At 59.3% G+C, this 11142-nt stretch overlaps 1 protein-coding gene across 1 annotated transcript in view; it reads right to left on the bottom strand.

Annotated features, from left to right (window-relative positions):
• The window catches only part of Piezo1 (piezo type mechanosensitive ion channel component 1), a 47164-nt gene that overhangs the window by 5649 nt on the left and 30373 nt on the right, over positions 1 to 11142 (bottom strand). The window contains 18 exon segments of the mRNA XM_033757920.1: positions 37 to 323; positions 400 to 505; positions 917 to 1017; positions 1264 to 1335; positions 1656 to 1756; positions 1830 to 1919; positions 2246 to 2417; positions 2491 to 2587; positions 2661 to 2904; positions 2990 to 3143; positions 3435 to 3539; positions 8926 to 9145; positions 9473 to 9676; positions 9749 to 9874; positions 10159 to 10335; positions 10444 to 10604; positions 10682 to 10782; positions 10950 to 11132. Coding sequence (XP_033613811.1) covers positions 37 to 323; positions 400 to 505; positions 917 to 1017; positions 1264 to 1335; positions 1656 to 1756; positions 1830 to 1919; positions 2246 to 2417; positions 2491 to 2587; positions 2661 to 2904; positions 2990 to 3143; positions 3435 to 3539; positions 8926 to 9145; positions 9473 to 9676; positions 9749 to 9874; positions 10159 to 10335; positions 10444 to 10604; positions 10682 to 10782; positions 10950 to 11132 — 2701 coding nt within the window.

The following is an 11142-nucleotide window of genomic DNA, read 5'->3' on the forward strand; positions in this document are numbered from 1 at the left end:
CACTGTATGTCTGGGGCGGGGCGGGGCGGGGCGGGGCTGCAGGTGGCTCACCCGCAGGAGCTCCCTCGTGAGCAGGTAGCGCTCTGCACGCAGCACGTCACTCATGTTGTGGTGATGCCGTGTGAAGGCCAGCAGCCAGCTGGTCAGCCCATCCACTGAGGCCTGGCCCAGCACCCAGAGGAACTGCATGGTGCTCAGCACACGCTGCATCATGTGGCTGTGGCCTGCGGACGGAGGGCCTGGAGGGGTGGCTCCCACACCTGCCCCCTCGTCCTCACCTTCCATAGCTGGGCCTGGCTCTACTCCCTGGCTCGGGCCACCTCCTGGGCACAGGGCACTGGTCAGCATCTCCTGGCAGGGTGGGCCTGTAGTCCCCCAGCTCCCCGGAGCACAACTTACCGGTGGGCAGCTGTCGTGCCTGCTCCTGCTGTGCCCGCGCCTGTGCCTGCTCCCGCCGCTGCCTCAGCACCATCTGGGCATCTGTCACCCACGCCTGGTAAGCCATCTGCCGACCAAGCAATGGGCTTAGGATCCGGCCTTCCCACTTTGGGATCCAAGTGAGCTTGGGGCCAGCCGGTTCTGCACTACACCTGGCTGGGGACTCCACTTCGTGGTCTGGTCCCCAGGAGGACACAGTGCACGCATCCCACCTGTGTGTTCTTTTCACTCAGCACCAGGACTCTGAAGACAGACAAGCAGGCCCTCCCGGTCCCCAGACCGGTGTGTCCAGCAGACGCATGGAGCCTGGGCCACTCAGCCAGGACCTTTGCAGTGGTGGTAGAGGGAGAGGTGACCCCTGGTCCCCAGTCTCCACAGCCTGATTTCCCAAGTGCCTGAGGTTGGAATGGGGCCGGGTGGATGTGCAGGAGCCGGGTGCTAGGCCCTGACCCAAGGCACAGAGCCGCACAGGCCTCACCTGGAAGGCGCTCTGTGCTGGCTGCCTGGAGTCCTCAGGCACAGCTTCCTCTTCCTCCTCACTGTCAGACTCGAACAGGAAGTAGTCCCCGGAGTGGATGACTGCAGACAGGGTTAGGGTGAGCCAACTGCTCCCACTGAGCCCCTCACACCCTCGGGGTCTCCCTCAGCCTCCTGCCACCCTTATGGCCTGGCCTTTCCTTCCCACGGGACCATGTGCAAAAGGCTCCGCAGACTGGGGGCAGCAGTGCATGCACACAGGACACAGGCCAGAGGAGCACAAGACCAGACTGGACAAGGCCTCAGGAGCCAGGGGTGCAGGGTGTGAGGGGCGCCCAGGCAGGGTACCTGTGGCATGGTCCAGCCAGGGCCGCCACCACTGTCTTTGTGGCGGGGAGGAGCCCCCTGGGCTGCTGGGCCCTGTGGAGGGGCGGGCGCGTGAGGCCGCGGTGAGGAGCTGGAGGAGGGGATGGGGAACAAGGCCACACAACAGAGACAGACGCAGACACACAAAGCCCTGTGGTGACAGGGTGCCACGTGGTGCCACAGGCTCAGCCCTGGAGGGACAGGGAAAGGGCCCACATGTGCACACGGACAGCCACAGAGCCCACACAGCCGGGCAGGAATGGGGACAGTGTCATGTGGCACACGACGGGTGGATCCCTGCAGGGAGTCGCGTGGCACAGTACAGGCAGGCACCTGCAGCACACGTGCTGGATGCTGGGCTCATCCACGCTCACCTGGCTCCTCCTCAGGGTCCCCAGGGCCCAGGGCCTCGGGGTGGCCATGGCTGGCACGACTCTGCCTGTGCTTCTCCTGCTTGGCGCGGATTCGCATCATCCTGCAGGTGGCAGGAGGGGACTCAGTGCCAGGCTGACGCACAGCAGAGCTAGTACCCTGCCCAGGGCACCTACTGTCTCTTCAGCTGCACCAGGGATTTTTCCTCCGCCTTGCGGTGGGCTTCGATGCTCTTGAGACTGGCTGCGTTGTACAGGGCAAAACCCCTGGGGGAATGGTGGGGGCCAGGGTTCAGCTCCAGCTGCACAGGCCCGGCCGGCCCGCTCCTCCTCCCCCTTGGTATCTGCCACCCAGGCCCTGACTAGATAACGCCTGCTCCGTAGCCCTTGGCGCTAAAGCAGAGCTTCGGGGGCCTTGAAGACCTGTGTCACCACCCTCCAGCTGGGATATTTGAGCCACCAGGGCCACAGCTGGGGTGAAGCACCGGCAGGGCCTGTGTCCCTCCCGAGCACTGGTCCCGGGGCTGGCACTCCCACAGGGTGGCTGGGCACAGAGCAGAAGTGCCCTCTTGCCAAGCACTGGTGGGGCGGACCTGGAGGCCTGTAGGGCTGTGGCCTGCAGGTCAGTGCTGACGTGCAGGAAGTAGTAGCTGAGGAAGACACGGCGCTGCAGCAGCAGAAAGAAGAAGCAGATGCTGTCCCAGATGATGCCGGCCTCCTCCACGGGCAGCCGGCAGTCCTGGTCCTTGGTCATCATAGCTTTGGCTGCGGGACAGTACCCCCAGAGGTCAGGCAAGGCAGGCCCCAGGGGCCCCAACCACCAGCCTTGCCCACTCACGGTCATAGTAGCCCTTGACTGTGCACACGAGGCTGAAGAGCTGGATGACCCAGCAGAAGCTGGTCTGCATTTGCTCCACGAAGACGCAGGACAGGAGCTGCGGGCGGGGGCGGACAGAGGTCAGAGGGGCTGCGGGGTGGGGCGGGGCCGAGGGCGGGCAGGCAGCTCACCGAGAGCATGTTCTTGGAGATGATGACCGTGACATTGTAGAGGATGAGGCAGTCCCACAGCACGAGGCGGGCCCGCGTGTCCTTCTGCAGCAGCACTGTGCCGAACAGCAGCAGGTAGAAGCAGGCCAGCAGGTAGCCCAGCCCGAAGACGCTGATGCGGGTAGCGCCGGTGACAAACACCACCACCAGCACCAGCCAGAACAGGTAGCGGAATACAGCCACCTTCAGCATATCCAGGTAGGACCTGCGGGGCAGCAGGCGGGCATGGGGGGTGTCACTGGGGTGCAGTCACCCTGGCAGAGGCTCCCGGGGTGAGGTGCGGGACCCACTTGCAATGGATGAAGTTGGGCACAGGGTTGGGCTCGCCCCGCAGCGGCTCCAGGAAGTCGGTGTTGATGCCGGCCATCCACTGCCACTCCTCGGTGTGCTCGGCCAAGAACACCTGCCACTGCTGGGAGGCGCAGAGCAGCAGGAGGAAGTCACCTGCAGGACACACAGGGCAGGTGGCGAACTACTGGGACTGCCCTGTATTGGACCAAGAGCACACGCGGCCAGGAGTGGGTGGGCACACGTGCTCTACACGGTGCAGTATGCAGGTGCCTCAGGCCACCTGCATGTCCAGGTGTGACAGATGTGCGTCCCTGCACCCATCCAAAGTGCCTGTGTGGTCCACTCCAGTCCCCACCCAAGCCAGTAAGACCTAGGCAGCCCAGCCCTGGCAGGCTTGGACAAGTGTCCCCTTGTCCTGAACGTGTCACCCAGGGCAGCACTCACTGATGAGGTTGGTGGAGTTGGGGACCCGGAAGAAGTCCGGCAGGTACAGCCACTTGATGAGGGCAGAGTTCATGGGGATGGCCTGGCTCCAGCGCCATGGGTAGTCTGCGGGGACAGGGCTGTGTCAGGAATGGCCAGACTGCTGGGGCCTAAGACAGCCATGTCTGCCAGGCAGCAGCCCCAGAGCCCTCATTTCCCCCTGAGCTGAGCCCACGGGGATGGCTCCCAACTCCTGCCCTCTGCAGCCCCAGATCACACACTCGCACCAAGTCCCCAGGGCTTCCACGCTAGAGACCACAGCACATTCCAGCTACATGTGATTCTGAATGGAGATGTGCACCACGCTCGGGTGCAGGCAGAAGAGGAGCCCAGCAACGGGCCAGAGGAGTGCAGAGGGCTTCCAGCAAGGAGGCGACACATTTGGGAGGAGCCATGGTTAAAGTTATGTAAAAGAGCTATGGTGATGAAAACAGCATGGTACTGGCAAAAGAACAGACCTGAGGATCAATGGAACAGATTGGAGGATGCAGAAACAACTCCAGACATCAGCTACCAAATCTTTGACAAAGAAGCCAAATACCTTCACTGGAAGAAAGCCCCCCCAACCCCACCTTTTTTTTTTTCTTTTTTTGGTACCAGGGATCGAACTTGGGACCTTGTGCTTATGAGGCAGGCAGCAGCACCACTGAGCTAAATCCCCAGCCCAAGGCAGTGCCTTTAATAAATGGTGCTGAGAAAACTGGCTTTCCACTTGCCATATCTCTCACCACGCACTAACCTAAAATGGAAATGGATCAAAGATCTAAATATTAAAGCAGAAACACTAAATGTGCTGGAAGATAGAATGGGTAGAATTGCTCAAGGACTGCGAACTAGGCAGACTTCGTAACAACACGCAGACTGCGTGGGAAGGTACTACAGAGAATCAACAGCTGGGACCTCATCTTAATAAAAAGCTTTTGCACGGCAAGAGAAGCCATCAACAGAAGAGACCGCGCACAGCAAAGGGAAAAATTCAGCCAGCTATTCATCAAAGGACTACTTTCTAGAATACATAAAGAGCTAAAAAACAAAAAAACAAAAAACAGCTTCCTCCCCACATTTAAAGACCCAATCCAAAGATGGGCATCTGGAATGAAAAGACATTTTTCAGATGAAGAAGTAGAAATGGCAAACAAATATATGAAAAAATATTCAACATCACTGGTCAGTTATGAAATGCAAATTAAAACAACGCTGAGGGCCAGGGATTTGGCTCAGTGGTTCCACGGCCTGCCTTGCAAGCACAAGGGCCTGAGTTCAATCTCCAGTACCACAAAAAAAATAAAATAAATAAATAAATAAAATAAAATAGGCACTCTTAAAAACAACAACAACGCTGAGATTCCACCTCACTCCAGAAAGAATGTTTGCTACCAAGAAATCAGCCAACAACAAATGCTGGAGGGGCTGAGGGGAAAAGGAGCCCTGCTCCACTGCCGGTGGGAGTGCAGACTGGTGCAACCCCTGTGGAAATCAGTGTGGAGATTTCTCAAGAAACTAAAACTAGAGGTCCCTTTTGACCCAGCTATACCTCTTGGTATCTTCCTGAAAGAATTAAAAGCATCGCACCCCAGCGATACACACACATCCATGTTTCTAACAGCACAGTTTGGTAGCGGGGATTGAATTCAGGACCTCACATTTGCCAGGCAGGTGCTGTGCCGCTGAGCTAAATCCCTGGCCCTGTAGCAGTTTGCTAAATCTTGGAAACAGCCCAAATGCCTATCAACTGACAAGTGGATAAAGAAGACGTGGTTTTTAATACAATGGAGTACTACTCTGCCATAAAGGCGAGCTTCAGGCATTTCTAATTAAATGGATGGACCTTGAGATCATACTCTTAAGTGAAATAAATGGAACACAGATGTATACGATACTGCATTGTTTCCCCGTGTGAGAAACCGGAAGTGAAAATAAGGACTGAGATGTATAATGGACGTTGGGAAATGGAAAAAGTGTTCAAATGGGAAGGAGAACAAAGGCAGGGACAGGGAGTGGGGATTTAGCTCAGTGGTTCTGTCACCTGCCTCACAAGTGCAGGGACTTGAGTTTGATCCCTGGTGTGAGGGGGCTGCAAGAGAACAAGGCAGGGAGAAAGGGACAAGAAAAAAAAATGAAAATAGGGAAACAAGGCTTTTGTACATTGGGAGGGGAGGGGGATTAAGGGGAAAAAATAGGATAAAATTTATTTTTTAAAAAAAGAGCCAGGGATTTAGCTCAGTGGTGTCACCACCTGCCTCACAAGCACAAGATCCCAAGTTCGGTCCCCAATACCGCCCCTGCCAAAAAGAAGTGGAAAAAAAAAAGAACCCAAATCTGGAAATAGCCCAGATGCCTTGAACAGGGAGTGTGTCACAGCCTTGTTACCCTTGGCAACCAGGAAGCATGGGGGCTCCATCGGTGCACCAGCATCCCTGAGATGAACACTGCACCCCACACCGTGATCCAGCCCACAGTCTCAGGACTGGGCATGTTCACCCCACCCACCTTCAACTTGGAGACAGCATCACTAAGTCACTGAGCAGCCTGGTTGGGCTCAAACTTGTGATCGATCCTCCTGCCTCAGCCTCTCCGAGTGCTGGGGTCACAGACATGTGCCTCCATGCCCAGCTCTTTGCTGAGTAAAAAAATCAGTTGTACAACTATACTTTTTTTTTTTTTTTGGTAGCAGGGATGGAATTTGGGTCCCTGCACTTGCGAGGTAGATAGTAGAACCAATGAGCTAAATCCCCAGCCCTTGTGTTTTTTTAATTTTTGAACTCAGGTCCTTGCGCTTACAAGGTAGGCAGTGGAACCACTGAGCTAAACCCCCAGCCCTATAATGCATTCTTGAAAAGGCAAAACTAGAGACAAAAAATGGGCTACTGGTTGCTGAAGCTGTGGGCTGAGGCACAGCAGCCGCACCATGAGCCATGGGTGGCGCCATGTTCGGGAAGGACAGGGCGGGCTGCAGACTCCACTTCTGTGGAAGCTCCTAGAATAGAGCTCACTGCTAAAGGTCGGGTGCCAGGGCTCAGAGAACCTGGGAAATGCAGCTCACAGAGGCACCAGAAGAAAGGGGTGTGTAACAGAGCAGCTTTGGAAAATGGCTTATCCTTTCAAGGACAGAGGCACCTGCTAGGAGGACCAGGAGCGGGTTCCTGGGCACCTGGGTGCCAGCACCAGGCTCAGCTCAGCCTCCATGAAAGGAGCTGTGGCTCTGAGGGGCCACTGCAGGGCACAGAGGTGGGCGGGGCATGCAGCCGGGCTGCAGAGGTCCCAGTGGCTGAAGACAGGAGATGTGAGGGACAAAGTCCGGAGCAGATCCCACAGGGGAACTGGGCATCCTGGGTCTGCATAGGTAGGGACAGCTGAGGCAGCAGGGAGGAGGAGAGACGCAGCCTCTCAGCAGAGGCCAGCCAAGGGAACATGGACCGGGAAACAGTCACCCAGAGAAAGCCTGCTGCTGACAGGGAAGGCTCGGACCAGAGGCTGAGACACCTGCATGCGTTTAAGGTGTCTTCCTCAGTAAAGAGTTATTAATCGGAGGGAGGAAAATACACATCAAGCAGCCAGCAGACACTACGGAGCCACGAAGGTCGATGCCACTGTTACGGCTGTCTCAGTGCCCCCACAGCCTCACGCAGCACAGGCGGGACTTCTCAGAAGTGGCTGGATGTACAGTGAGTGATGCTGGGATTGCTTCATGGTGCAATGCTGGGGCAAAGGGCAGTAGGATTAAGGGTGTGAGTGCTGCCCGCCCTAAGCAGCCTGGATAAGGCACAAGGGACAGGAAGAGCTGTGGTCACCCTTGCTGCTTTGCTGCCTTCTGCCCCCCATGAGCTCTTTCCCCCTCTGCCCTGTGCCACCCTGCCTTGAGGTCCGCCAATTACAGACTGAAACCTCTACACACTGTGAGCTGAAATAAACCTTTCCTCCTTTAACTTTGGGTGTTGGGTATTTTGTCTCTGAGAAAATGAAGACACCAGCCATGAAAAGACACTGATCTCAATGGGACAAGGGACACCACACCTGCACTGGTGCCCAAGACTATGACCTGGCACATGGGAGACACACGGATGGCCCCACACAGAGTGACACACTAACCAGGGCCAGCTCTGCTCAAGGAGCAGAAGATAAGACCAAGGGCCCACCCAGCGGCGAGAGGCCAAGATGAGAGGGTGGAACACGGCGTGGACGGAGGACACGGGAGCCTGGAAGCAGAGTGAACTTGCCCTGGCCAGTGGCATCACACCACTATGGCCTTACCTCTGGGCATCGTTCCTGGGGTCTTTGAGAAGCTGGCACCAAGGAAAGGGAACGAGGCACTGGAGAACTGTGTCGCCTCTGCAGTTCTTTGGTGCATGTGTGCAGAAAGTTAAAAGCCAAGGCGAAAGGGGTGGTGTGTGAAAGGGAGGAACCGGGCAAGGTGGCAGCGTGTCACCAAACCCACTCCAGAGGTCCTGGGCAGCCCTGCGTGGCTGCGTCTGTGGGTGGGGCTTGGCCTCTGTCTGCCCTCCACCCCACAAATCCATCCCCTTGGCACCTAGACCCAAGGGCACTGCCGCAGTGGGCATGATTCCATGCGTGCTGAGCCACACGACAGGGAGCGAGCCTGTGTGCCGGGCCTCAGGCCAGCTCCAGAGGATGTGGGCAGAGAAGCAGCCAGGCAGTCGAGGTCCCCTGGGGTGACCTCTTGACAACTGAGGAAGAGCAAGGGAGGGAAAGGTTGTGACTCCAGCAGACCCCACCAATCGGCTTTTACAGAGCCAGGTGTGCTGGCACACACCTATGATCCCAGCACTTGGGAGGCCGAGGCAGGAGGATTGCTGCAAGTCTGAGGCCAGCCTGAGCTACACAGTGAGTTCAGGACCAGCCTGAGCTACAAAGGGAGACCATGCCTAAAAAAAAAAAACCTTTACAAGGGGGCAGGCAGGAGATGAAAGCCTTCCACACAGGGAGGTCACAGCAGGATGACAAACAGCAAGGGCCACACTGGAAGTCACAGCAGTGGCCTGCCCGTGTCCTTACTGCCACACCATGTGCCACAGGATGGGGACAGGGTGCTACAGGATCAGGACACCACCCACCACAGGCAAAGGGCACACAGTCCGCAGTGCAGATGCACAGGCGGGCCAGGCAGGTGAGCCTGACCCCAGGTGTGGGCCACAGGATGGCGCCACCAGGCTGGCAGCCCTGCCCCAGGGATTCCTGGGCAGGGAGAGCACAAAGACGTGTCTTACGCCAGTCTCTGAGGAAGAAGTGTCAGACAAGCAGGAAAAGGAGAAATCCCTAGGTACAGGGAGACCTTGGCAGGCAAGGTCACAGCCCAGGCACTGCAGCTGTGGCAGCGGGGGCCGTGGAGCAGAGGGCTCTTGGGTCTAGGTGCCAAGGGGATGGATTCGCTGTGGTGGGCGCACGGCACACTGGGACTCAGGGACACGCCACGCACACGGACACCCACACTCACCGACGCACAGGGCAGGGGGCATGCCCAAGCACAGCAGGTATTGGTACAGCAGGAAGAGTGTGAGGAAGAGGCAGTAGTTAGGCCAGAGGCGGGCGATGGCCTCGCGGCGCCGGCGAGTGAGGATGGCCACCAGCCAGCAGCCGTGCAGGATGACCATGAAGTTCATGCGCTGCCCGATCACGTTCACAGCCATCAGGAAGCAGATCTGGAGAGGTGGCGGCTTGTGGGGCGGCCTGGCTTGGAGCAGGGCCCCTCCTTGGCCACCCCGGGCCCCTACCTCAGAGGGCTGAGGGCTGGGGTCTCAGTGCACCTCCACCTGAGCACGCTGGGGGCCGGACACATCTCACCGGACACATGGGGAAACTGAGGCTTCCCGATCACGTTCACAGCCATCAGGAAGCAGATCTGGAGAGGTGGCGGCTTGTGGGGCGGCCTGGCTTGGAGCAGGGCCCCTCCTTGGCCACCCCGGGCCCCTACCTCAGAGGGCTGAGGGCTGGGGTCTCAGTGCACCTCCACCTGAGCACGCTGGGGGCCGGACACATCTCACCGGACACATGGGGAAACTGAGGCTTGGGGGGAAGATGAAGTACTTGAGGCAGCTGAGCAGGTCCTGGTCAAGCCGCTGGCGGGTGCCGTCGGCACACACGGCCTGGGCAGGGAGCGGGGCGCGCTGGTGCTGCCGGCGGTAGTGCTCCTGGCGTCGGTACACCATGGCCTCGAACACAAGCAGCAGGAGGATCTGCAGGTGGTTCTGGGAGAGAGGGTCAGGGTCACCGGGGAGCCATGGGGAGCCACCCACACTGGCTGCCCGGCCCCCACTCACCTGGATGTAGCCCAGGTTGGGGAAGCCCTTCCGCACCCCGAACCAGTTGGCAGGGTCCACGGGGCCACGGTACAGCAGCGACTGGCGGATCTCCGCCGCCTGCAGGTTGGTGCTGTTGGGCAGAGGCTGGGGGCAAGGCCAGGCATCAGTACCCACTCCAGGCCAGGCCCTGGCAGGTGGGGCAGGTTACGGGCACAGGGCCTATCAGCCTTGGAGCGGTGCAGGGAAGGACAGTGTGCCCAGGAAATGGGGGCACGGGCTGGAGGGGCGCACAGGGGCTCAGGCAGGGGCTGCCTCTGGGCCTGTCTCTCCCCTCCACTGCGGGCCTCTGGGTCCCGCACCAGGCCACATCCCACGAGGAAGCGCCGCGCCAGGATGCGGGGCTGAGCGGGGCAGCCCAGGCCACGTACCTCAGTGCAGTTGCTGGCGTAGTCCTGGGGGTCAACGACCTTGAGCTGGTACAGCATCTTGCACACGATGATGATGCAGGTCCACACGGTGGACAGGCAGGAAGCCATGGGCCGGAAGCGCGGGTAGGGCAGGGCGAAGGCCCACAGGACCACGAGCAGCAGGTTCATCACCGACACCTGCGGGACGGGGCAGCCGGTGGGCGGGTGGGGCAGCGCCAAGCCAGCAGGAGTGGCCCACTTCAGAGGAAGACAGGCAGCTTTGGAGTGACCGGGCCACTGGCTCACCTCCTTCAGGGCCACCCAGACAGTGTACAGCGCCACCAGTTTGAAGACGTGCAGTTCCAGCAGGCGGCGCACAAACACCTGCACACGGGTGAGGACGATGGAGAAGCTGGCAGCCAGGTCCAGCAGCCGCTCGGCCACCAGGCCCCACTTGCTGGCCGCACCTGTGACAGTGGGGTTCATTGAGGAGGCCGCAGCGTCACGGGGCCCAGGGCCTCTCGGATGAGCCAGGCCCCCTCACCTTCAGGGACCTGTGTGGCCTGGCAGGGGCCATCCGTGCGCAGCTCCTCCTGCTCCTCCTCTGGCTGCTGCAGCAGGGGGGCCTCGCTCACCGCGTCCTGCCTGCCGAGCAGTCACGGGAAGACGCCCCGTCCACCCCCAACCCTCACCCAGGTGCTCCTGCCCTCCAACCCCACCGGAGTGAGAAGACCCCAGGCCTAAGGCCTCGGCTCCCCAAATCCTGGCCAGGTGCGGCCCTTTCGGGTCCACCCGCAGGAAATAGGCCGCACCTGTGAGCCCAGCGAGCCCGCCAGGCGCCGGGTGGGGGCACGTGCTCCAGGTCGGTGAGCTGCATGAAAGGCCGGTGAAAGTAGTGCAGCTGCAGGATGCAGGCAAGCAGGAAGAAGCCGGGGACGAGGATGCTGGAGAAGAGCTCCGACACGCTGAACTGCTCCAGGCCCAGGTCCCCCAGCCTGGCGGGCG

The sequence above is a fragment of the Fukomys damarensis genome, unplaced genomic scaffold (genome assembly GCF_012274545.1).
Source record: "Fukomys damarensis isolate Sample0158 unplaced genomic scaffold, DMR_v1.0_HiC HiC_scaffold_32, whole genome shotgun sequence".
NCBI classification, from domain to species: Eukaryota; Metazoa; Chordata; class Mammalia; order Rodentia; family Bathyergidae; genus Fukomys; species Fukomys damarensis.